The 26,198-nt window shown below is 44.7% G+C and overlaps 1 protein-coding gene across 1 annotated transcript in view; it reads right to left on the reverse strand.

Annotated features, from left to right (window-relative positions):
* The window catches only part of LOC118385824 (collagen alpha-2(IV) chain-like), a 120,555-nt gene that overhangs the window by 5,467 nt on the left and 88,890 nt on the right, over positions 1 to 26,198 (reverse strand). The window contains exons 5-44 of the mRNA XM_035772989.2: positions 20,232 to 20,366; positions 20,071 to 20,115; positions 19,695 to 19,811; positions 17,322 to 17,390; positions 17,206 to 17,241; positions 15,399 to 15,452; positions 15,252 to 15,287; positions 15,090 to 15,131; positions 14,872 to 14,943; positions 14,724 to 14,768; positions 13,955 to 14,002; positions 13,813 to 13,848; positions 13,604 to 13,648; positions 13,389 to 13,452; positions 13,046 to 13,156; positions 12,709 to 12,858; positions 12,502 to 12,573; positions 12,239 to 12,390; positions 11,984 to 12,056; positions 11,757 to 11,863; positions 11,349 to 11,532; positions 9,825 to 9,872; positions 8,016 to 8,090; positions 7,782 to 7,880; positions 7,346 to 7,567; positions 7,048 to 7,209; positions 6,787 to 6,957; positions 6,396 to 6,539; positions 6,138 to 6,263; positions 5,843 to 6,024; positions 5,640 to 5,703; positions 5,164 to 5,238; positions 4,678 to 4,785; positions 4,447 to 4,554; positions 4,132 to 4,329; positions 3,901 to 4,017; positions 3,598 to 3,759; positions 3,321 to 3,419; positions 3,043 to 3,189; positions 2,779 to 2,895 (exon numbers count right to left, since the gene is read on the reverse strand). Of these exons, the coding sequence (XP_035628882.2) occupies positions 2,779 to 2,895; positions 3,043 to 3,189; positions 3,321 to 3,419; positions 3,598 to 3,759; positions 3,901 to 4,017; positions 4,132 to 4,329; positions 4,447 to 4,554; positions 4,678 to 4,785; positions 5,164 to 5,238; positions 5,640 to 5,703; positions 5,843 to 6,024; positions 6,138 to 6,263; positions 6,396 to 6,539; positions 6,787 to 6,957; positions 7,048 to 7,209; positions 7,346 to 7,567; positions 7,782 to 7,880; positions 8,016 to 8,090; positions 9,825 to 9,872; positions 11,349 to 11,532; positions 11,757 to 11,863; positions 11,984 to 12,056; positions 12,239 to 12,390; positions 12,502 to 12,573; positions 12,709 to 12,858; positions 13,046 to 13,156; positions 13,389 to 13,452; positions 13,604 to 13,648; positions 13,813 to 13,848; positions 13,955 to 14,002; positions 14,724 to 14,768; positions 14,872 to 14,943; positions 15,090 to 15,131; positions 15,252 to 15,287; positions 15,399 to 15,452; positions 17,206 to 17,241; positions 17,322 to 17,390; positions 19,695 to 19,811; positions 20,071 to 20,115; positions 20,232 to 20,366 (4,117 nt within the window). The remainder of the gene's footprint in view (positions 1 to 2,778; positions 2,896 to 3,042; positions 3,190 to 3,320; positions 3,420 to 3,597; positions 3,760 to 3,900; positions 4,018 to 4,131; positions 4,330 to 4,446; positions 4,555 to 4,677; positions 4,786 to 5,163; positions 5,239 to 5,639; positions 5,704 to 5,842; positions 6,025 to 6,137; positions 6,264 to 6,395; positions 6,540 to 6,786; positions 6,958 to 7,047; positions 7,210 to 7,345; positions 7,568 to 7,781; positions 7,881 to 8,015; positions 8,091 to 9,824; positions 9,873 to 11,348; positions 11,533 to 11,756; positions 11,864 to 11,983; positions 12,057 to 12,238; positions 12,391 to 12,501; positions 12,574 to 12,708; positions 12,859 to 13,045; positions 13,157 to 13,388; positions 13,453 to 13,603; positions 13,649 to 13,812; positions 13,849 to 13,954; positions 14,003 to 14,723; positions 14,769 to 14,871; positions 14,944 to 15,089; positions 15,132 to 15,251; positions 15,288 to 15,398; positions 15,453 to 17,205; positions 17,242 to 17,321; positions 17,391 to 19,694; positions 19,812 to 20,070; positions 20,116 to 20,231; positions 20,367 to 26,198) is intronic.

Raw genomic sequence — 26,198 nt, forward strand, 5'->3', positions numbered from 1 at the left:
TCTGGCCACCCATGACTGTGTGGCCACGCACGCCTCAAACTCAATCATCACGTTTGCAGACGACACAACAGTAGTAGGCCTGATTACCAACAATGACGAGACAGTCTACAGGGAGGAGGTGAAGGTCCTGGGAGTGTGGTGACATAAAAATAACCTCACTCAACCTCTTCAAAACAAAGGTGCTGATTGTGGACCTCAGGAAAGAGCAGGGGGTGCACACCCCTATCCACATTGACAGGACCACAGTGGAGAAGGTGGAAAGATTCAAGTTCCTCGGTGTACACATCACTGACAAACTGAAGTGGTCCATCCACACAGACAGTGCTACTGCACCTTCTTCAGGAGGCTGAAGAAATGTGTCTTGGCACCTAACACACCTCACAAACTTTTAGAGATGCACAATTGAGAGCGTCCTGTCGGGCTGTATTACTGCCTGGTATGGCAACTGCCCCACCCACAACCGCAGGGCTCTCCAGAGGGTGGTGCTGTCTGCCCAACGCATCACCGGGGGCAAACTACCCTCCAGGACACCTACAGCACCCGATGTCACAGGAAGACCAAACAGATCATTAAGGACAACAATCACCAGAGCCACTGCCTGTTCACCCCACTATCATCCAGAAGGCGAGTTCAGTACAGGTGCATCAAAGCTGGGACCTGAAAAAGAGACTGAAAAACAGCTTCTATCTCAAGGCCATCAGACTGTTAAATAGCTATCACTAGCACCTTAGAGGCTGCTGCCCGATATACATAAACTTGAAATCACTGGCCACTTTAATAATGGAACACTAGTCACTTTAATAATGTTTACTCATATTATTATTATTATTATTATTATTATATTACTCATCTCATACCTATATACTGAATTCTATTCTACTGTACTGTATTTAGTCTATGCATTATTCATCTCATACCTATATACTGAATTATATTGTACTGTATTTTAGTCTATGCCGCTCTGACATTGCTCATCCAAATATATATATATTCTTAATTCCATTACTTTACTTTAGATGTGTGTATTGTTGTGAAATTGTTAGCTATTACTTATTACTGCACTGTTGGAGTTGGAAACACCAGCATGTTGCTACACCCGCAATAACATCTGCTAAACATGTGTATGTGACCAATAACATTTGATTGAAATGCCTCTGTGAATAAGAGAGAAATTGTGTGCAATTTATTCATATGGTTCTTTTTCATTTGTGAGTGGTTAAAATGAATTTAACATAACATGAAATAACACTTTCAGACAGTAGGGAACCGTAAGGGCCTTCTATGTATATATTGTTCTTTTCATCTTTAATCATTTTAATGATCTTCTGATTTTATCTCTTCCGTTTGTGATGGAAAGCGAAGGGTTAGGTTAATACTGAGGATAAAGAAATATCCAGGATTATTCTTTGGTGGTCTCTGTGTAGAAACATCGAGCTGGCTCAACCAGCCAATGGCCTTCAGAAGCTGGACAGAAGTCCTCTGCCATTCAACTGTATTAAAACAGAATTTTGGAGTGACAGTGGAATTAACCAATCACATTTTGACTTGCAATAGGTAGCACAGATTTTTTTTTTTTAAAGTGAGCGCTAAAGCAAATAATCAGTGGTGCAAGCTGTAGTTTTCCCATAATGCAAGTAACATTACATAGATTGTGTTGTGGTAATGTGACAATGGCCACAGCGGCTGCAGCAGCTGTTCCCAACTTTAAGGTGGATGTTGTTGCTCAGTTATTAGCATCACTTTTTTCAAGATTATTTTTCAAACTCTGCTTACAAATTATCATCATCTGGTGAGTGGCACTGTTTTTTGTTGCAGCTTGCTTGCTGTTAGCTACAGTATCTCTTGGAAAATAATGACTGTGAAATAATGACATTGTTGCATTTAAACTTTAGATCACCGGTTAGTGGAATGACCGTGATACAATATATGTATTTGCAATGGGAAGTAATAGCTGGTTTGTTCATTTCATTCTGGAGATGAATTGGTTGTGCTTTTGTAAGGTTTTGATGCCTACTGGAGTGAATAGGGTGCTTATTCTTTAACAATATTTGATGCAACGGCTGTCGCCTGTCTGTGTGTTTAACCAAGTGCACAAGTATTACGGTCGCTGGTCTTTCAGCACCACAAGCCTGTCACCTTTGATGACTGCTGTTGTCGCTATTGGTGATAGTGGTATTAGGCTACCAGGCTGGTTGCATTATTTTATACTGTGTGTCACACGTTGCGTCTGTGCCGGTTCTGTCTCTGTGTGCAGCAGCCCGAAGTGCAGCCAGGCCTGTTTGATTAATTCATAATGCCATCAAAAGGCATTGTTCCTCCTTCACTAGAACTAGAATGGTCTGACTACAGAAGATATCATGTCAGGCGCATTAAGTGAAGCTATGTTTTCTGTTATATCCTAGATTTCTGATACAATGTATTGAAAGATTTTTGGTCCCTCTGAAGGCCTAAATCCTATAGTCACGGTTCGCCGATGCTTTCAGGTAAAACAAGAGAACTATGAGAACTGTCAATGGAATACAGGTTTTAATTCATTTCAGATCAGCCACCTAAAATCCTGGCCCCTTCAGCACTAAACTAATTACATAACTAATAATCCCTACAGACCATGGGTAATTTCTCTCATAAAACACCTGTGGCTCATACAGACAAATAAGACTCTGACCCAAACCCTGGTGGAAACTAGCCCCCTGCCTCACTCCCATTCTTAATCCCTTAATCCAGGCCTGATTGCTGTAATCCTTAAATTCCCTGGCACGGCTGCCTTACTGTACCTACCTTCCATGCCCTGAAGACCAAGGTGGCCCCTCCCTCCGTCATTTCCACGGTACCCAGGGGTACCCGGTCTGCCACCCACCCCTGGCATCCCCTTCTGCCCCTGGGGGCCCAGGTAGCCTAAATGGGAAGGGGGGGGGGGGATTCAGTGAAGAAATTCAGCCAATCCTACAGAAGCACTTGTATAAAGAACAACATTTGACATAGAGAAGTATACAACAATATTGTTACACAATATAAGGTAGTTGTGCTGCTGGATCCTCCTACCTGGAGCTCCAGGGGGTCCTTTCGGGCCAGTCTCCCCTCGTACCCCCTCTGGTCCTCGGATGCCCTGAGGCCCTGGAGCACCCCTTTCTCCTGGCATCCTGGGGGGGACTGGGGCTGGGCCCTGGTTACCTGGGGCTCCCGGGTAACCTGCAGGACCAGACCAGGTCACACATATTTTGTACGTGTTATACAGGCAACTTTAATAATAGTGTAGGTGATTTTCAGGTGAATTTTAGTGAGGTGCAGATTGATATCAAACCGAGAGAGATGATGTCTACCTATGAGTCCAGTATTTCCTTTTGGGCCAGAAGGACCTCGGTCTCCTTGGAAACCAAACCTACCAGGAATTCCCATCATCCCTTGCTCTCCCTTTACACCTTTGGGACAAAAACCATGGCTGTTACTAATTTTACTGTTTCAGTACAAAGTAACCGGCTCAATAATCCCTCCTTGTCAAATGTGAAACAGACAGCGATCTACGATGGATAATAAAACTTAATTATGGATTTTATTTTGGAATTCCCACTCGGGCTACTATAATTCTATGATCTGTACCTTTCTTCCCAGACACTCCACTCTGTCCTTTGTAGCCTGATGGTCCCTGATCCCCCTGCTTTCCTTTCAGACCAGAGAATCCAGGGAAGCCATAGTGGCCAGCTAAACCCTTCTCTCCGTATGGAGAGGGCTCACCAGGATATCCACGAGGCCCAGGGAAACCTATGAAACAGAACAATCATTATTAGCACACCAAATACACACACCAAGCGAACACATCCCACACACCATGCACACCACATCCCAGAAGATAGACACTTAGTTAATCTACTGTAAATCCATGCATTCCCCACTCTACTATACCTGGCAGGCCTTTGGGTCCAGGGAAGCCAGGGTCTCCTGATGGTCCTGGTTTGTCTGAGGTGCCCTGTGGTCCTTGGGGGCCCTGAAACCCTGGGGGTCCCTCCTGGCCCTGGTCACCTGAGTACAAGGGACAAAAAAAGAAGGGGGAGGTCTTAGATACTTTAAAACACGAAATGTCCTCCAAAACTAGTAACAAAAAGATGCCATGTGTCTTTTGGAGCAATGACTAACCTGGTTGTCCTTGAACGCCCTTCAAACCCAGCGATCCTGGGGTCCCGACTTCTGAGTTGGGTATGCCTGTCTCACCCCTCGTTCCCTTAGCACCAGGAACACCTGGGGTTCCCAAGTTATCCTGACCTGGAAGTCCAGGGATGCCCTTCTCACCCTTCAGTCCATCCAGTCCCAATATACCCTTCAGTCCAGGAAAACCTGCAGAAAGGAGCAGATCAAACACAATGATAAGGCAAAGGTGTTGTGTGTGCACACCCATGCATGTGTGTGTGTGTGTGTGTGTGTGTGTGTGTGTGTGTGTGTGTGTGTGTGTACCTCTCTGTCCTGGGAAGCCTGGCCGTCCATTTGTGCCTGATTCTCCGGGGATCCCAGGCCATCCCTTCGTACCCTGGTTTCCTTGAAACCCTCCTTGACCATCAGATCCTGGAGACAACAACCACAGTCAGACACAAACAACAGTCATATACAGGCAACAGTCAGACACAGGCAATGAATGACACTCATTTAAAAAATGTGACCAACATGGTAGGAAGTCAAGTCTCTTACCTAGAGGTCCTCCTATGCCAGGCTCTCCCAGCCCCCCTTTCATGCCATCAATACCATGGAAACCACCACCGCCCCTGTCTCCCGGATTCCCAATGTAGCCCTTCTGACCTTTAGGGAGAGACAGAGGGCATCAGGAACACTGCTACCATGTTAACGCATCTCAGACAGCATCTGGTCCTTCTGTAGCACAGTTGGTAGAGCATGGCGCTTGTAATGCCAGGGTAGTGGGTTCGATTCCCGGGATCACCCATACGTAGAATGTATGCACACATGACTGACTGTAAGTCGCTTTGGATAAAAGCGTCTGCTAAATGGCATATATTATTATTATTATATTATTATCTTAGTAAAACTAGACTCCTTTTCTTCATCTGTACTGTTATCAATATGGTGGAGGCCTACCACCACCAGGTGCACTGTGTTTTCTCTCACCAGTCCACAGTTCCTAATGCAAATGAAGGAAGCAAGCCTCAATGAGTGACTCACCTGGAACCCCTGGGAAACCATCCTCCCCCCTCAGTCCTGTGGATCCAGGCATGTCGATTATGGGACCCTCCTCACCTGGAGAAGAAAACAATGAGGCGTATTTCAGCCAGTGCCTTTCACCACTCACTCTTCTATTGTTAAATAGTCCTGGGACTTTTGCTTCGAATCCAAGTGCTTAACAAAGACAAGCTTAAACTGAGTTGTAACAGCTGGAAAGTGAAGTTTGGATGACTACTGGCGTCTACGGCAGTGGAGGCTGCTGAGGGGAGGACGACTCATAATAATGGTTGGAACAGAGCGAATGGAATGTCATCAGAAACCATGTAGAAACCATGTGTTCGATACCATTTCACTTATTTTCCGCTACAGTAACTACCACTAGCCATCCTCCCCAATTAAGGTGGCACCAACCTCCTGTGGTCTACGGTACTGTACTTATCCATCTGTGAGATTTGGGACAGACAGGGGCATCATACCTTTGACACCCTTCACTCCTGGATCTCCTGAAGATCCGTAGGCACCCGGGGTACCTTTCTCCCCCTAAGAAACAAACACAAGAAACACCACATTAGATCGGACAGAGATGTGTCTAACCTGTCTGTAGGACATGTTTAGCAACAACAATAAAGGGGCCTGGCTGCAGCAGAGATACAATGGGAACCAGACTACATGGTCTCACCCTGTGACCAGACATCCCAGGAAAGCCGCTGATTCCGTTTGATCCAGTCGGACCTGGCATTCCTTTTGGCCCTGGAAGTCCCTGCGCCCCTGGGTTGCCTGGGAAACCCTTCTTATCGCTGGGGTCTCCGGGAACGCCATGGTAGCCCTCCATACCCGGAACTCCGGGAAAACCTTTAGGACCTGTAGAAGAGAAGTGGGGAAGGTGAAGAAGGGATGAGAATGAGAGGAGTGAAATTAAAAGGAGAGAAGGATGAGAGTATGTGAATAAAGAAGAGCGGGAGGATATGAATCACCTCTGGGTCCAGTAAATCCGATTTGTCCTGGGGTTCCATCTTCTCCCTTGGTCCCCTTCATGTCATTGATGATCTGACGAGGGATGAGGGGTTTCTCGCCTGGCAGGCCACTCAGACCACGTTCACCTAGGAGACAGCTGGTTTAAGTGTGAATGTCCAATCAGATAGAAGGATCTGATAAAGAGTAAGAGAAAGACAGGGAAAGAGAGTGGTAGAGCACAGAAAGACACATCATTCTAATTGACAGTTCAGTCTCACCCTTTGAACCATAGTCGCCCATGATTCCTTTCTGTCCAAATCCGCCAGGTATGCCATCCTCCCCCTTCTGTCCAGAGAAGCCCTTCAGGCCCGACTCACCAGGCATACCTCCAAACCCTGACATGCCAATAGAACCTTTGATACCTGGAACAGGAAGTGACATCACAGGTCAGGAGGAACGTCCTTACAGCAGCATGTGGCTATTATATATTTCAGCATTACTCACTGCAAAACTCCAGATCGACATTGTATCCTCATATCAACTCTTCATTGGGAAATGACGTGGAATGTGATCAGAGTATGACCATACTGTATATGACCACAAACTCTATAATTAGAACATTGGACAGAACATGACTCCACTGAGTATAGTATGTGTATAGTAAGTAACCTTTGAACCCTGGCAGACCAGAGTGTCCTGTAGGTCCTGGCTCTCCAGGGTCACCCAGGTGTCCGGTGTTTCCCTCAGCACCCAGACCTCCAAACTCCCCTGGTGTCCCCTTCAGTCCTATTGGCCCCGGGGCGCCAGGGTCGCCCTGATCACCCCTGCCTCCGCTCAAACCTGGAAGATACCAATACACAGTGTATTAGCTGTGAGTCAAAGAGTTCCTCTTCAAAGCAAAAAGAGAAATTAGTCAATTGTGTGTCTGACCTGGTTGTCCGATGCTTCCTGTTGGTCCATGGACTCCCGCCTGTCCGGGTACACCTTTCCAGCCATACTTCCCAGCAGCTCCCGGTCTTCCTTGCTCCCCCTGTAGACCTGAAGGACCCACGTCGCCCTTGAACCCAATCATCCCAGGCATGCCACCCATCCCTGAGAGAGACGGGCAGAGAGAGAAGCCATTACAATAGCTATACATTACTATACATTACCACTCTTAAAAAGGTGGAGACATTGTAGTTTATTGAATGTCAACTTCAGTACACTGGTACGTTATGGTAGTACCCACCTGGGTAGCCCTCGTTTCCAGGCTCTCCGCTAAAACCTTTAGGTCCCTGCTCTCCAGGAAGACCCACTTCTCCAGTTTGTCCGGTCGACGCTCCCCAGATCTCCCCGTGTGGTCCCTTTTCCCCAGACTCCCCGTCCCGACCCTGTTGGCCTGGCAGACCTTGATCTCCAGGTTTACCCTTGGCGCCGGGCTGACCCAAGTCTCCACGGGGGCCAGTGAAACCTGAGAGAGGACCAGACCATCAGAACTATCACCATCAGCTGGTAGGAGGTTAGAACCTGGACTAAGATGTAATAAGTATTAAAGCACTATAGTACTCTATAGTGTATCCATTACAAGTGAGAGTAAATGTACCTGTGTAGAGGGATCGGATGTTATGTGTCTGTAACTAGAGCAAAAAGACTACTAATTACAGCTAAAGCAGCAACATGATTACCTGGCTGTCCGGGAGACCCTCCTATGCCTTGCTCTCCTATCTCTCCTTTGGCCCCGTCATCTCCAAGTGGACCTGTGAATCCATTTTGACCTGGGATGCCTGAAGCACAGACAAAAGGACATACAGGAAGTTAATCATAAATGTGGATCTTGACAGGAAAAGACCATACAGGGCATATGACACATTTTCTGTTTTGCATTCTAAAGCTCAAACTGAACTTAAAGGACATGTTACCTGGGATACCCACTAACCCTTGGGGTCCTGGTGGTCCTGGCATACCGGGTGGTCCGGGTACGGCATCACAATCGCCTGAGTAAAAATAACACACAATGGACATATTTAGATTGTATCAATAATTACGATGAGAACGGTCTTCCTTTTATAACTGCTGTTTCACTACTGTCTAATGAAGCTCTACTCCACATCTCATACTCTACATATCTGTGGAAACATCTGTGCGTTTGCCTGCTTGTTGCCTTGGTTCGACGATACTGTTGCCCAGTGTGGATTGTGGATCAGAGCATAGCGAAAATAAAATAATTGATGCATATTAGCCAATTAACCAAAGACAAGACTATGATGGGAGAACCCAGTTACAAAATAGTAGTGCACTTAACTCTTACTCTATACACAGTGAGCACGGTTACATGCACACAATAATACGGTTGTTGTGAATAGTCAGATTAATATACTAGTTTGATTTAAACATTTCATGCTTTGAAGAATGATTTCCCTAATAATCCTGTTTACATGGACACATCTGAAATCAGGCCACCTGATGGGACTTGAAATCAGGCCACCTGATGGGACTTGAAATCAGGCCACCTGATGGGACTTGAAATCAGGCCACCTGATGGGACTTGAAATCAGGCTACCTGATGGGACTTGAAATCAGGCTACCTGATGGGACTTGAAATCAGGCTACCTGATGGGACTTGAAATCAGGCTACCTGATGGGACTTGAAATCAGGCTACCTGATGTGACTTCAAATCAGGCTACCTGATGGGACTTGAAATCAGGCTACCTGATGGGACTTGAAATCAGGCTACCTGATGGGACTTGAAATCAGGCTACCTGATGGGACTTGAAATCAGGCTACCTGATGTGACTTCAAATCAGGCTACCTGATGGGACTTCAAATCAGGCTACCTGATGGGACTTGAAATCAGGCTACCTGATGGGACTTGAAATCAGGCTACCTGATGGGACTTCAAATTAGGCTACCTGATGGGACTTGAAATCAGGCTACCTGATGGGACTTGAAATCAGGCTACCTGATGTGACTTCAAATCAGGCTACCTGATGGGACTTGAAATCAGGCTACCTGATGGGACTTGAAATCAGGCTACCTGATGTGACTTCAAATCAGGCTACCTGATGGGACTTGAAATCAGGCTACCTGATGGGACTTGAAATCAGGCTACCTGATGGGACTTGAAATCAGGCTACCTGATGTGACTTCAAATCAGGCTACCTGATGGGACTTGAAATCAGGCTACCTGATGGGACTTTGATAAATGCAGAAAATCACCAATCAAAATAAACGTTCTACCACTGCGACCATGTTATTTTTGTGAAGCATATTTGATTCTGAGTTCGGACATATACAGTTTGTATGTGAAAACTATTTCTTAGATGAATACTTTTCTTTCTGAACTCACTTCACTTGCGCAAAAGAAGGAAGCTCGCACTGCTTGTGCAAGCACATGCGCAGAGGATATATACACCATTGTTACTCTGATTAAGGCATTTACATGTCCTAATAATTTGAAAGATTGCCTAGAAAACCAGGTGTTTTTAATTGGCGTATCCTTACATTGATTATGACCGCATGCTGATTAACTTAAGCCGAGTAAAGTGTTTACATGACTAATGCAATACTTGGCTTACTACCATAATCAGTTTAATATCAAATGATTTGTGTGCATGTAAACATACTCACTGACTGTAAACAAACCCAAGACAGAAAGGCCATGGAAGCAAAGCACCAGTAGAAAAGTAGAGAAAGGTTCATGTAATGAAAATGCTGTTACTCCAGCTACCTTTGTCATTCAGTCGTCCATCTCCTCTCGGATTACAGCCAGACACTCCTTTCAATGGCAATAAGAGCGATTGGAAAGAGAGACATTCAACATAAGGGTTAGAAAAGCTCAAGCATGATCTCATACATGTTGGGGCTGGTTTGAATGATGCCGACAGACTGCATCAAGGCTCATCTGGGGAGAGAGATGAGGAAAGTGGAAGCATCATTTCAATCATGGACACAAGCGGGGATGGGCAAAAATGTCAAAATACAATTATAAAATACCATAAATATTAATGTATCAAAATAAATACATGTATTTTGTATTTTAAAATGCAGAAATACATTTGCAAGTAGCCTCCCTGAACAGCAACATTCTCAGTAATGGTAACAGAAACGTTTTACTTGCTATGACTGTGATGTGTTGTTGTTTATCTACCTTAGAATGCACTGACTGTAAGTCACTCAGGATAAGAGTGTCTGTTAAATAACCAAAATGTAAATCTATGTGTGAATATGAACATACCAAAATGAACTGCAAATCACACTGGGTATTATGATTGGCCTTGTTTCTGGGCAGAGCTCATTACAATAATACTAAGCATGCTTTGCAATTGTTCATTTTTACATTCTGACTTACATTCTACGTTTATATTTAGTTAATTTAGCAGACACTCTTATCACACCATAGTGCCATCAGACTTCTGATACCAATGCAGGGTGAAAGGGGGCCACAAAAGTGTATTTTTGGTTAAATTTTTATTTTTTTTAACCTTTATTTAACTAGGCAAGTCAGTTAAGAACAAATGACGGCCTACACCGAATGACACTGAGCCAATTGTGCGCCGACCTATGGGACTACCAATCACGGCCAGATGTGATACAGCCTGGATTTAAACAAGGGACCGTAGTGACGCTTCTTGCACTGAGATGCAGTGCCTTAGACCACTGCACCACTCGGGAGCCCTAGTTCAGCCCAGTGTAATACAAATGACTCAAAATACTCAGAAGTAATTGAAATACATGTAACAGAAATAGTGCCCATCTCTGGACACGCGGGTATAAGACGTTCTGCACAGCCCATTCATGACAAGGCCTTGGAGTCTACAACTATGGGGAAAGGGGATACCTAGTCACTTGCACGACTGAATGCAGTAAATCAGAGAGGTATCGAGGGCTGCATTAATCAATATCATCGGCACCCGGGGAGCACTTGTTTTTTGGGGTCAACTGCCTTGCTCAAAGGGCAGAACGGAATATTTTTTACAACTTGCCGGCTCGGGAATTCAAACCAGCGAACTTTCGGTTACTGGCCCAATGCTCTTAACCGCTAGGATACCTGCCGCCCCCTACTACAACTAGTCTTCCTGTTTTCCCCACAATTAACGGAGGAGGAGAGAGGGTAGCTAGAGAAGAAAAGAATGAGAAAGTTCAAGAGAGATAAGAGAGTGATTGGGAAAGACAGCGAGAGAAAGAGAGATAAGAGAGTGATTGGGAAAGACAGCGAGAGAAAGAGAGATAAAAGAGGGAGAGGGTAACACACCTGGATCTCCAGCTCGACCTTCGACACCAGCGTAACCCGGCTCCCCATCATCGCCTTGTAACCCTCTGACCCCTTTAGTGGCACCTAGAACCCGTCCCGGTTCTCCCATCTGTCCAAACAACCCAGGGAGACCCGACCGGCCAGGATAACCCTTTTCTCCAGTGAGTCCCTCAGGTGCGTCCCCCTAGAACAAAGAACACAGGACAGATAGCTCAGAACATATCCCTCCCTGTAAATGCTAAAGATCTACACAGCTGCATTGGCTTGAACAGCTAATATTATAGACACATTATCAGGTAGAAAGTGTTTGAGGTGCTTGAACAGCAGGTTATCCATGAGAAAGTAGATGGTGGGAAAGACAAGAATGGGTCTTTAGTGGGTATTATGTTGCACTCCTAGGCCACTGACTGAAAGACCACGGTTCCCAGGGAATCCATTGATCCCACTTGGCCCAGGGAAGCCCTGCAATCCTGGGTCACCAGTCGCACCCGGGTCTCCTGGGTCCCCGGCATATCCTGTAGAGTTCACACACAAACGCACTCATTTACACATACACTTGCTTAATGGTGTCTCACACTCACCACTGTATAAAGGAAATACAAGTGTGTGAAAAGAAAGAATAAGAAATGCTCCACCTTTCTCTTTGGCCCAAATTAAGTCGCCCTTCCTGCCCTTTGGACCCGGTTGTCCTGTGGCACCAGGGAACCCCTATGGAGGAAAGAAATACGGGACATATAGTAGGGGAATAGGAAGCCAGTGAGAGAGAATTGGAGAGGGGAAAAAAATATGAAGAGAAATGTTTAAGATGAACGTTGCCCTACTGAAAGTGATGTGTGATATTTGTTACGAGGTAGACGTTGTCAAGCTGAGGTGGTGTTAGTTGTTCTTACAGGCAGTCCGATGACACCTCGGGGTCCTGGCTCGCCTGGCTCGCCCTGCTGACCAAACTCGCCACTCATTCCAGGGTCGCCTTGGCTGCCAGCAGGGCCAGGCAGGCCCGGAGGAGAGTGGACAATGTTGCACTCACACAACCCGTGATCACCTAAAACACATACACAACTCAGATCAGCTGTACTGTAAGACATAACGTGTGAGCATTCAGCGCACAAACGTACATCACGGATTACATGTCTGAATAATCACACACTCTAACCTTTCAGTCCTTTTCTCCCCGCAGAGCCTGGCCGCCCTCTCGACCCAGCAAATCCCTTGTAGAAGTCCGCCCCTGCAGATATTTTGACACATACACATATTAAGAAACACATTTACAACTCACAACAATTCCTTTAATATCATTCCATCATACTAAACAACCTTTTAATAAAATATCAATATGAATCTCTTTCATGTCCACACTCACATGATCCTGGTGGTCCAGGTGGGCCCCTCAACCCAGATATTCCGCCGATACCTGGGGGTCCGGGGCTGAGAGCAGGGATACCTGGCTCTCCAGGTGGGCCCGTCTCTCCCTTTACCCCCGGTTCCCCGAACGGACCCCACAGGTACTCCACTGTTGGCGCATGAGGGATAAGGGAGATAAAACAGTGCACAACTTGTTAACAATACAATTCTAATAATTGTTATTATACCATATTAACAAGTACAATAGATCTACATTGCTACATCAATGTAACTAGTGTAAAAAACCTTCTAACACTACTGGCCACTGACTAGATAAGTAAGGGTTTGGTACTGACCTTGTATTTGACTATCACTCTTCCTAGCAGGAGGTCCAGCCCGGCCTGGCAGACCTTTCTCCCCCTGCAAACCCATCTCTCCCTGGGGTCCCAGCTGTCCAGGGGGACCAACTACATCCCCACCCCAACATGGACATCAATCAGTAGCAATATAGCGATCAGTATTATAACAATAAAACAGTAAGCAATATATTATAACAACTCTACAAGCTAGTCTTTAATGTTCAACATCATATTCAATGAAAGGCTGACTACCTGGAGAAAGACGATACTATATATTGATAGTTGATAGATAGTTGATGCTGATAGAAAAGTGATTGATGAGTTGTTTGGCTAATCATACCTCTGTTAGGCCCTCCTGAGGGACCTTCATAATAGATCAACTCCCCAGGTTCTCCGATGGCACCCTAAAAAGAATCCATATCTGTTCAAATCTACCACATGTATGTATATAGCTTGCGTGTTCGGATTTGAATGAAAGTTTAGAATGGACCACTGTCCAATCAAAGATCTGATAGTATCACAGTGTTTTGATGTGTGTATCAACTGTAGGATCACCTTTTGGCCATCTCTGCCCCTAAATCCTGGTTCTCCAAGGTCCCCCTAAAGGGAAAGACGGCGGGAGAGAGTTTATGAGAAAGGTGTCCAGCACCATCAAGAGCACAAAAGATACAACTGTAACATCTCTATTAGCCCACAAAGACCAACACATAATACTGACTGCAATAATATGGAGATCTTGGCATTGTTATGCCACACAAACATACCCTTAGTCCTTGCTCTCCATCCCGACCAGGGACACCCTGAAAGAACACACAAGGATATTCAACAAGCAGCAAAGAAGGGTTCAATAAGGTATAATAATGTATGTGTGTAATTTGTACAGTATAATGTTTGTGTGATACTAACCCTTTGCCCAGGCATCCCCATAATCCCAGTCTCTCCTTTGTTGTCAGCCTGATAAGTATTGATTCAATCGCATTTTATTTGTCACATACTTCGTAAACAACAAGTGTAGACTAACAGTGAAATGCTTACTTACGGAGATAAATCCAGAGATAAAGAAAATAGAGGAATAATAATAGAAAAGTAATAACATGTATAATAAATACACAATGAGTAACGATAACTTGGCTATATACACAGGGTACCAGTACCGTGTCTATGTGCAGGGGTACGAGGTTATTGAGGTAGATATGTACCTATAACTAGGAATAAAGTGACAACAGGATAGATAGTAAACAGTAGCAGCAGCGTATGTGATGAGACAAAAAAGTTAGTGCAAAATGGGCCAATGCAGATAGTTAACTGAACAGCTACCCGGACTATGTAACTAACTATTTAGCAGCCTTATGACTTGGGAGTAGAAGTTGTTCAGGGCCCGGTTGGTTCCAGACTTGATGCATCGGTACCGCATGCCGTGCGGTAGCAAAGAGAAAAGTCAATGACTAGGGTGGCTGGAGTCTTTGACAGTTTTTAGGGCCGTCCTCTGACAATGCCTGGTATAGAGGTCCTGGATGGCAGGGATTTTGGTCCCAGTGATGTACTGGGCCCTACACACTACCCTCTGTAGGGTCTGACAGTCGGATGGCAAGCAGTTGCCATACCAAGCGATGATGCAGCCAGTCAAGATGGAACATGGTATTATAGAGACCACAGGAGAAGTGAGGTCACTTACCTCAACTCCAGTTTCACCTTTCAACCCCTTTTCACCCTTTCTGCCCTGGAGGAGACAAAGCAAAACATTGTTAGAGTGATTCAGTTCACACACAATCAAAATATTTATTGTTATTTTTGAACATATTAAAGTGTGGAGCTGTACTGACGTAGGGTCCGGTAAGTGGGCTGGTATGAGGATGGGTGGAGTTCCCTGGGGGACCTTGCTGTCCAGCCTCACCCTGAGGTGAGAGAGGGAAGTGCAGTGAGAATCATGCAGCAGAGATGAGGACAGCATTGACAATCATTCTTTTTTGAAGTCAAACACATTAAGTGCTGGGCAGTATAAAAGTATTTGAAACATACAATTGTCCCTGCAGTCACATACCGCTTCTCCTTTGACCCCCTTCAACACTTTGGTCATGGTGCCCTGTGCAGAAAACACACCAGGTTAAAACCCATCCTTATTATTTTATTTTAATCTCATATACTAGCCATTTATTGTTATGAGAGATGAAACATAGTACAAATGTTGATGTGAGAACCTTACCTTTGGTCCAGGAAGGCCAGGGAACCCTAATGGGCCCTGAGTCAGGAAACAAACCAGAATAATGATTGGGTATCTATCTAGTACACAGAAGTGTGTATTAAGGTACAACAACACATTCATATGCACACACACGCACACATCCCTAACCTGTGGTCCTGGGAGTCCTCTGTAGCCCGACCGACCTGGGTAACCCTGAGGACCCTGAGAGAGAGAAGGGAGGATGGAGAAAGATAGAATGTCAGAGTGCAATGTCATTTTTGATATGGAGTAGTTGTATATATATATATATATATATATATATATATATATATATATATTAATATATACACTGCTCAAAAAAATAATGGAAACACTAAAATAACACATCCTAGATCTGAATGAATGAAATATTCTTATTAAATACTTTTTTCTTTACATAGTTGAATGTGCTGACAACAAAATCACACACAAATTATCAAAGGAAATCAAATGTATCAACCCATGGAGGTCTGGATTTGGAGTCACACTCAAAATTAAAGTGGAAAACCACACTACAGGCTGATCCAACTTTGATGTAATGTCCTTAAAACAAGTCAAATGAGGCTCAGTAGTGTGTGTGGCCTCCACGTGCCTGTATGACCTCCCTACAACGCCTGGGCATGCTCCTGATGAGGTGGCGGATGGTCTCCTGAGGGATCTCCTCCCAGGCCTGGACTAAAGCATCCGCCAACTCCTGGACAGTCTGTGGTGCAACGTTGCGTTGGTGGATGGAGCGAGACATGATGTCCCAGATGTGCTCAATTGGATTCAGGTCTGGGGAACGGGAGGCCAGTCCATAGCATCAATGCCTTCATCTTGCAGGAACTGCTGACACACTCCAGCCACATGAGGTCTAGCATTGTCTTACATTAGGAGGAACCCAGGGCCAACCGCACCAGCATATGGTCTCACAAGGGGTCTGAGGATCTCATCTCGGTACCTAATGGCAGTCAGGCTACCTCTGGCGAGCACATGGAGGGTTGTGCGGCCCCCCAAAGAAATGCCACCCCACACCATGACTGACCCATCGCCAAACCGGTCATGCTGGAGGATGTTGCAGGCAGCAGAACGTTCTCCACGGCGTCTCCAGACTGTCACATGTGCTCAGTGTGAACCTGCTTTCATCTGTGAAGAGCACAGGGCGCCAGTGGCGAATTTGCCAATCTTGGTGTTCTCTGGCAAATGCCAAACGTCCGGCACGGTGTTGGGCTGTAAGCACAACCCCCACCTGTGGACGTCGGGCCCTCATACCACCCTCATAGAGTCTGTTTCTGACCGTTTGAGCAGGAAACTGGAGGTCATTTTGCAGGGCTCTGGCAGTGGTCCTCCTGCTCCTTCTTGCACAAAGGCGGAGGTAGCTGTCCTGCTGCTGGGTTGTGGCCCTCCTACGGCCTCCTCCACGTCTCCTGATGTACTGGCCTGTCTCCTGGTAGCGCCTCCATGCTCTGGACACTAAGCTGACAGACACAGCAAACCTTCTTGCCACAGCTCGCATTGATGTGCCATCCTGGATGAGCTGCACTACCTGAGCCACTTGTGTGGGTTGTAGGCTCCGTCTTATGCTATCACTAGAGTGAAAGCACCGCCAGCATTCAAAAGTGACCAAAACATCAGCCAGGAAGCATAGGAACTGAGAAGTGGTTTGTGGTTATCACCTGCAGAACCACTCCTTTATTGGGGGTCTCGCTAATTGCCTATAATTTCCACCTGTTGTCTATTCCATTTGCACAACAGCATGTGAAATGTATTGTCAATCAGTGTTGCTTCCTAAGTGGACAGTTTGATTTCACAGAAGTGTGATTGACTTGGAGTTACATTGTGTTGTTTAAGTATTCCCTTTACTTTTTTGAGCAGTGTATATATATAGTATAATGACGCTGGCTATCTTGTACCATAACTTTAGAGTGACAGGGAAAGGCGGCTGCGCCATACTTACAACAAATCCAGGATATCCGGGCTGTCCTGAATCTCCCTGTAGAAAAGACACACATTGATAATACTGTAGTACTGATAGCAGGTCTATCCCACAGTTCTCTAACCCTCTTCTCTTACCCTGAACCGCTCCATGAACACACTAAGCTCCAGAGTGTCTCCCTTCTGTCCCTTTTTGCCTGCCTGACCCTGTAGAGAGAGAGAGAGAGAGAGAGAGAGAGAGAGAGAGAGAGAGAGAGAGAGAGAGAGAGAGAGAGAGAGAGAGAGAGAGAGAGAGAGAGAGAGAGAGAGAGAGAGAGAGAGAGAGAGAGAGAGAGAGAGAGAGAGAGAGAGAGAGAGAGAGAGAGAGAGAGAGAGAGAGAGAGAGAGAGGATAAAATGAAGGATGTGGAGTTATTCAACGTCTCAGACTACAAGGTGGAATCCATGATATCTCTACAAACGTCTCTGGTGACCTGTCTTTCAGGGCTCTGCCCCACCTGTTTAGAACTACACCTTTTTAGCGGAGCTCAGTTTCAGCCTCGCTCAGTGCTTTCTGTGGTGATGGGGCAGCCAGCGGAAAATACGGAGCATAGGGGTTGGTAATGTTCTCTAGTTGCGCCGTGATTGGGTAATATTCTCGCTGTGATTGGCTCAGTGTTCTGTCACTCATGGGGACACTACGTCACCGCCAAATCTAAGGGAAGAGCTTGAAAATTCAAGCCCCTTGGGTGCTGGCATTGAGTTACATTAGAAGTACCCATCCAAGAAGGGTCAAGGTCAATGGCCACAGATAAAATTACGACAAATCACATTATATCTACAGTAGCTTTGATTGGCAAGCTAGCAGTCATCATCATGAATCAAGTCGACAATCTACTGGCAAATTATTTTTAATCCTTGTCATATGAAGAGAAATAATGATGAGAAATGTTAGTTAAAATGTATCGGTGCTCATCAGCCATAAACATTGCACAACAAATTGGAATTCGCAAATTCAACAATTAGTGGTTTGGAAGGAATCAGTGGCTAACTGCAAGCATTGCAAAGCAATCACTAGCCTGCTATTCAGTGGAGTGGGTGTGTGGTCCCAAGTCTGGGTTTAAGGGTCTCTTTTCCAAGCTTAAAAGGATAAACATTCAACTGTGGCCACACTGTCTATCCAGCATGACTTCTGCCACGCTCAAAACAACTGTTAACTCAGAACTGGGAAATCTGACTTCGGTGAGTTCAAGACAACTGGGAACTCTGAAAAAAACTAGCTCCGATGGGAGAAAATGTTTTGAATGGTCATCCAACTCGGAATTGCAAGTCGGGAACTCGGGCCTCTTTCTACAGCTTCGACCTGAAGATTACTGACGTCATCATGTTTCAGCCTTGTTTTTTTCTGAGTTCCCAGTTGTCTTGAAAGCACCATAAATCCAGAGGGAAGAGTGGACTAGCCAGTCTCCAGATCTCAACACCATAGAAAATCTTTGGAGGGAGTTGAAAGTCCGTGTTGCCCAGCAACAGCCCCAAAACATCACTGCTCTAGAGGAGATCTGCATGGAGGAATGGGCCAAAATACCAGCAACAGTGTGTGAAAACCTTGTGAAGACTTACAGAAAACATTTGACCTCTGTCATTGCAAACAAAGGGTATATAACAAAGTATTGAGATAAACTTTTGTTATTGACCAAATACTTATTTTCCACCATAATTTGCAAATAAATTAATAAAAAATCCTACAATGTGATTTTCTGGATTTTTCCCCTCATTTTGTCTGTCATAGTTGAAGTGTACCTATGATGAAAATTACAGGCCTCTCTCATCTTTTTAAGTGGGAGAACTTGCACAATTGGTGGCTGACTAAATCATTTTTTGCCCCACTGTAGCCTATAGCCTGTTTTAGAGAAATGTAATAATCAAATATTGTAAGAGCTTTCATTGTCTGCTTATAAGCCTCCTTTATTTATCCTACGGTTCTGACTTGGTTTACAGGGAGAATACTGTAAGAACACCCCATGTTCTGAATTCTGTCGCTGTATATTTAAAAAATGATAGTAGTTAATAGTTATATTGACTACGTCCGTCCGAGCTCACTTAATCGAAATTACGGATTGCCTCTTATACGCTCGTCGTCCCCTTATGCCATAGTTTGTACATCTCAATTGTCACTAGAAACCACATTAGTTTCAGCAAGTCAGCCATATCAGCTATGTTTTTTTAAATGCAGTAAATGAGGCTGAATGAACTGCCAGACAAGGCTCCGCTGATAACCAGGTGTAGCAGTGGTAAGGTGTTGGGACTGCTGTTGGGACTCTGCTGTTGGGACAGCTTTATGTAGGCCCTAACAGTTTGTGGGCACCGTTTGTCACCATTATAGTGCAATTAATGTATTGTTTAGTGTTGTGTTGAGTAGTGGCTTTGCTGGCATGCATGTAAAAAATATATATATGTTTTATATATTGTTTGCCCACCAAGATGTACATACTAAAATCGCAACTGCTGGTGACATCACTGGGTTCATACGTACATTATACCCAGGCTGGCCATCGTAGCCTGGTTTCCCCGACAACCCTGAATCTCCATGTGTTCCGTTGCACCCGTCTGCTCCAGGTTTCCCACGAGTCCCTGCCTGTCCTGGATGGCCCTGGAGATGATATAGAGGAGTTAATGACAGACCTTTACAACATCATTGCATGTTGTATTAAGACTACTTACAGTATTAACAAGACAACATTTACATTACATTTACATTTACATTTAAGTCATTTAGCAGACGCTCTTATCCAGAGCGACTTAAAAATTGGTGCATTCACCTTATGACATCCAATAGATTATTTATTGGCATGAGTGTGTCTGCTATTTATTTGTTTGGAGAAAAAAAATCCCAATATTATCCCACTTACAGGAATACCGTCAGATCCAGAAAACCCAGGAACACCAGTCATCCCCTGAGGAGAAATGAAAAACACTTATACAAGTCCATACCAACACTTGATGGGTGGACACACTACTAAGCCAGAGTCTGAGATCTCTAGTGAAGAATTCTCCAGTCAATGTTCCTCACCACAGAACCCTTGGGGCCGATGAAGCCTCCTCTGCCCCGGTCGCCCTTCTCTCCTTGGACTCCTTGGACTCCTGGATCCCCTAGGCCCCCTGGTGGCCCATGCGGTCCCTGCGGGCCAAGAGGACCAGGTTGGCCCTGAGGAGGAGGAGAGAGATATGTTAATCAACAGAAGAAAGGAGACATGAAACACATCAAGGGATGGAGAATGATAAATATTAGTGCTGAGCGATTAGTTCTTTTTGAGGTCGGTTCAGTTCCGGTTCGTTATGAAAAAATGATTTTCGGTTTCAATATAAAAAAACTGAAATGCTCTACGCATTATGTGGGTTGAATGCTGTAACAACATTAAATAAAACAATTAATCAAAGTCCCATGATGGTAGTGACTGCCCATTAATGCTTATCACTTATTAACCATCATTTAATTACATTCATTTAATAAAATATTTGTTTTAGTTGATGACTTTATTACTTAATTCAAAGTCATCATCTCATCTCTATAGCGCTGCTGCCTATGCTGTCTGACAAAATCACTATTTTAGTAGTTCTTCAAAGTAAATAAGGTATACTTTTATGTTTGCTGAATACCAACTATGAATCACTTAGATCATGTCAATCACGGGTTCCATCTTCTCTCCTCGTACAACCCGCTTCTCACCGCTTTCCTTCCATTGAAAATGAATGGGAAGTGGTGTTTCACTGTGTGGTGCACCCCTAGCGTACATGGGCCGTCTCCATGTCTGCTCCACACAAATTGGGCACGTTTAAGCAGGCGTGCAATGGATTATGGTCATTGTAGTTAATTGCCACGTTTTCTGCACTTAACTATGTAGAATATTGGCCTGTTGGAAACTACAACTTCCTACTACATTTCACAGATCAGGCTTGATCTAAAGTATCTTTACTGAAACTGCACATTGAGCTCACAGAAAAAACTTGAACCAAATAGAACTGACGTCAGTGAATTAGTTGTTAAAAAAAAAAATATATATATACAGATAAATAGGGCCACACTCCAACACAATAATTTACAAATGAAGCATGTATGTTTAGTGAGATGTTCTCTTTATGTGTGTGAATTGGACCATTTTCCTGTCCCGCTAAGCTTTCAAAATGTAACGAGTACTTTTGGGTGTCAGGGAAAATGTATGGAGTAAAAAGTACATCATATTCTTTAGGAATGTAGTTAAGAATTTTTTTTGTGAAAGGATACCCAAAATAACTACTCAAGTAGTACTTTAAAGTATTTTTACTTAAGTATTTTACACCACTGGCACTTTAGACATACCGTTGTTGTAAAAAGAACATGGAAAGGCCATTCACTCCCCTTATAGGCCGGTAACAGGGCTTTAGTGTTTAATAGAGGTGAAAGCACCACAGCAATGTCAAATGATATAAAACAACTACAGCAGCTAAACATGTTGCAGTGGTGGTGAGACTCCACCCAGTGGTGTTTTATGGTTTTATTACAATAACCTACATGGAGAAACAGTTTTTCCACTCTGGGGGAACAGTAAAGAAGCAGAGAGATGGATTCCAGGCAAGGGTCAGGGTGAGGGATATTAAATCCAATTGTTAGATGATAACACCAAAGATGGTGGATAAATGAAGATGTCTTACTCAGGCCGGTTAACAATGAAAAAAAGAGTCACAATTACGGTCTACTTAAGGAGTGGCTCTACCATAGACACCAATGCAATAGCAGCTGGATCTGGTCTACTTGGTTCATTGACTGTATATGAACCAGAAAAGACGAAGGAGTGGCATGTCTCACTTCCTCTTCCGTCTCTGCTAACAGCCCCCTCCAAATCAAAACCAAACATGGATTTCATGTTGTGATCTCACTTTGTATGTGCACAACTGTCTGTGTTTCACACCTGTTTGTCCTAACTAGTCAAGTTGCTGTATGGGCACCAGAGACGGAAGAGGAAGTGAAACACCCCACCCGCTGTTTTTTTCCTGGTTCAATGCTGCCACAGACAGGAAGCAGACAAGAAGTAGAATGGAGTGTGTGCACGTAAACATGGACATCCATGTTTGGTTTTGATTTGGGGGGTGAGGTAGTAGCATCTAACAATTGGATTGAATTATTTCCTGGGCACCGCTCAGTGATGTAAGGTACAACCTATCAAGAAGAACTGTCTACCAACTACGGATAAACACTGAGTGTACAAAACATTAAGGATGCCTGTTCTTTCCGTGACATAGATCATATACTGTAAATCTGGTGAAAGCTATGATCCCTTATTGATGTCACTTGTTAAATCAGTGCAGACGAAGGGAAGGAGACAGATTAAAGAAGGATTTTTAGACCTTGAGACAATTGAGACATGGATTGGGTATGTGTGTCATTCAGAGGGTGAATGGGCAAAACATTTAAGTGCTTTTGAATGGGGAATGGTACTAGGTGACAGGTGCACCCGTTTGTGTCAAGAACTGCAATGCTCATGGGTTTTTCACGCTCAACAGTTCCCCATGTGTATCAAGAATGGGTCACCACCCAAAGGACATCCAGGCAACTTGACACAACTGTGGGAAGCACTTTTACTCGAAATGGGCCAGTATCCCTGTGGAACGCTTTCGACACCTTGTAGAGGCCATGCCCCAAAGAATTGAGGCTGTTCTTGGGGGGGGTAATGTACAGTGTACATTGAGGCGTAGAACACATGCTGCTACACAGTTACAGATTTGGTTGTGAGTTCTCTCGAACGCATTCACTATGGAATGCAATTAGACCTAGTCTTATTAATAAAGGAAATAAATAATAAAGAGGTCTATGTTTGGGCTAGCATACCTTCAGAGTGAACTGGAAACACCCAAAACCTTGGTTAAGACTTTGTAGTATCAATTTATGTCCACCAGGGTGAGACGTGTATCTTCTTGAGTTTGTAAAGTTATGCATACTGAAAAACTGCTCTCTTCTACCATCCAGTGTTTAAGTGAGAAACGATTTTACTGTGAAAGAAAACTCAAGTGTGTTCTACTCCTTGGAGTTGTGCTATTTGAGAGTGACTATGTGAATGATGCATACCGTACTTTATATCTGGTAACTCTGTCTGGGAGCACGCCAAACTCTGCATATATGAGTATCTGTTCTGATCTGTGACAACCACTCAGAACAAGTGCTTTCATGCAATGTACCTCTGATACAGAAACCTACTATATCTCTCACACACACACCTCTTTCTCTTTCTCTTTCTCTTTCTCTTTCTCTTACACACACACACACACACACACACACACACACACACACACACACACACACACACACACACACACACACACACACACACACACACACACACACACACACACACACACACACACACACACACACACACACACACACACACACTTCCTTTAATCCCTCCATCATATACACAGAGCACACAGTCAGATAAGAGGCTGACTTGGGGCAGGATGTTCTGTCTGATGCAGAATGTTCTGTCTGATGCAGGGTGTTCTGTCTGATGCAGGGTGTTCTGTCTGATGCAGGGTGTTCTGTCTGATGCAGGGTGTTATGTTTGATGCAGGGTGTTCTGTTTGCTGCAGGGTGTTCTGTTTGATGCAGGGTGTTCTGTTTGATGCAGGGTGTTCTGTTTGATGCAGGGTGTTCTGTTTGATGCAGGGTGTTCTGTTTGATGCAGGGTGTTCTGTTTGATGCAGGGTGTTCTGTTTGATGCAGGGTGTTCTGTTTGATGCAGGGTGTTCTGTTTGATGCAGGATGTTCTGTCTGATGCAGGGTGTTCTGTTTGATGCAGGGTGTTCTGTTTGATGCAGGGTGTTCTGTTTGATGCAGGGTGTTCTGTCTGATGCAGGGTGTTATGTCTGATGCAGGGTGTTATGTCTGATGCAGGGTGTTCTGTTTGATGCAGGGTGTTCTGTTTGATGCAGGGTGTTCTGTTTGATGCAGGGTGTTCTGTTTGATGCAGGGTGTTCTGTCTGATGCAGGGTGTTCTGTCTGATGCACTGTGTTCTGTCTGATGCAGGGTGTTCTGTCTGATGCAGGGTGTTCTGTCTGATGCACTGTGTTCTGTCTGATGCAGGGTGTTCTGTCTGATGCAGGGTGTTCTGTTTGATGCAGGGTGTTCTGTTTGATGCAGGATGTTCTGTCTGATGCAGGGTGTTCTGTCTGATGCACTGTGTTCTGTCTGATGCACTGTGTTCTGTCTGATGCAGGGTGTTCTGTCTGATGCAGGGTGTTCTGTCTGATGCACTGTGTTCTGTCTGATGCAGGGTGTTCTGTCTGATGCAGGGTGTTCTGTCTGATGCAGGGTGTTCTGTCTGATGCACGGTGTTCTGTCTGATGCACTGTGTTCTGTCTGATGCACTGTGTTCTGTCTGATGCACTGTGTTCTGTTTGATGCACTGTGTTCTGTCTGATGCACTGTGTTCTGTCTGATGCACTGTGTTCTGTCTGATGCACTGTGTTCTGTTTGATGCACTGTGTTCTGTCTGATGCAGGGTGTTCTGTTTGATGCACTGTGTTCTGTCTGATGCACTGTTTTCGGTTTGATGCACTGTGTTCTGTCTGATGCAGGGTGTTCTGTTTGATGCACTGTGTTCTGTTTGATGCACTGTGTTCGGTTTGATGCACTGTGTTCGGTTTGATGCACTGTGTTCTGTCTGATGCACTGTGTTCTGTCTGATGCACTGTGTTCTGTCTGATGCACTGTGTTCTGTCTGATGCAGGGTGTTCTGTTTGATGCACTGTGTTCTGTCTGATGCAGGGTGTTCTGTTTGATGCACTGTGTTCTGTCTGATGCAGGGTGTTCTGTTTGATGCACTGTGTTCTGTCTGATGCACTGTGTTCTGTCTGATGCACTGTGTTCTGTCTGATGCAGGGTGTTCTGTTTGATGCACTGTGTTCTGTCTGATGCACTGTGTTCTGTTTGATGCACTGTGTTCTGTCTGATGCAGGGTGTTCTGTTTGATGCACTGTGTTCTTTCTGATGCAGGGTGTTCTGTTTGATGCACTGTGTTCTGTTTGATGCACTGTGTTCTGTCTGATGCACTGTGTTCGGTTTGATGCACTGTGTTCTGTCTGATGCACTGTGTTCTGTCTGATGCACTGTGTTCTGTCTGATGCACTGTGTTCTGTCTGATGCAGGGTGTTCTGTTTGATGCACTGTGTTCTGTCTGATGCAGGGTGTTCTGTTTGATGCACTGTGTTCTGTCTGATGCAGGGTGTTCTGTTTGATGCACTGTGTTCTGTCTGATGCACTGTGTTCTGTCTGATGCACTGTGTTCTGTCTGATGCAGGGTGTTCTGTTTGATGCACTGTGTTCTGTCTGATGCACTGTGTTCTGTCTGATGCACTGTGTTCTGTTTGATGCACTGTGTTCTGTCTGATGCAGGGTGTTCTGTTTGATGCACTGTGTTCTGTCTGATGCAGGGTGTTCTGTTTGATGCACTGTGTTCTGTCTGATGCAGGGTGTTCTGTCTGATGCACTGTGTTCTGTCTGATGCACTGTGTTCTGTCTGATGCACTGTGTTCTGTCTGATGCAGGGTGTTCTGTCTGATGCACTGTGTTCTGTCTGATGCACTGTGTTCTGTCTGATGCACTGTGTTCTGTCTGATGCAGGGTGTTCTGGCTGATGACTGTTTAAAAAATAACAACAATAAAGTGTTCACAATGATACCCATGTCGGAGTTGAAAAAGGGAATCAGAGCGTTACTCAGACCAGCGTGTTTTGGTTGTTGGTTGTTTGAAACTACACAAAGTCTAATCTACCAACAAAATATAATGGTCTGATAAAGGTGCTCTGTGTGCAGAAAAAATATAAAACAGTGATAGAGATGGTAAAAGGAGTGGAAGAAGGTAGTGAGGATAGTAGTTATGTACCTGTTTCTTTATCCCGCTCCACCTCTTCGCTGTCTCTCCCTCTCTCTCTTCCTGTACTGTATTTTCTCTTTTAATAATAAAACAATAGGACTCTAGTGATAGTCATGGCATACATGAAGAGA

The sequence above is a fragment of the Oncorhynchus keta genome, chromosome 7, assembly GCF_023373465.1.
Source record: "Oncorhynchus keta strain PuntledgeMale-10-30-2019 chromosome 7, Oket_V2, whole genome shotgun sequence".
NCBI lineage: Eukaryota > Metazoa > Chordata > Actinopteri > Salmoniformes > Salmonidae > Oncorhynchus > Oncorhynchus keta.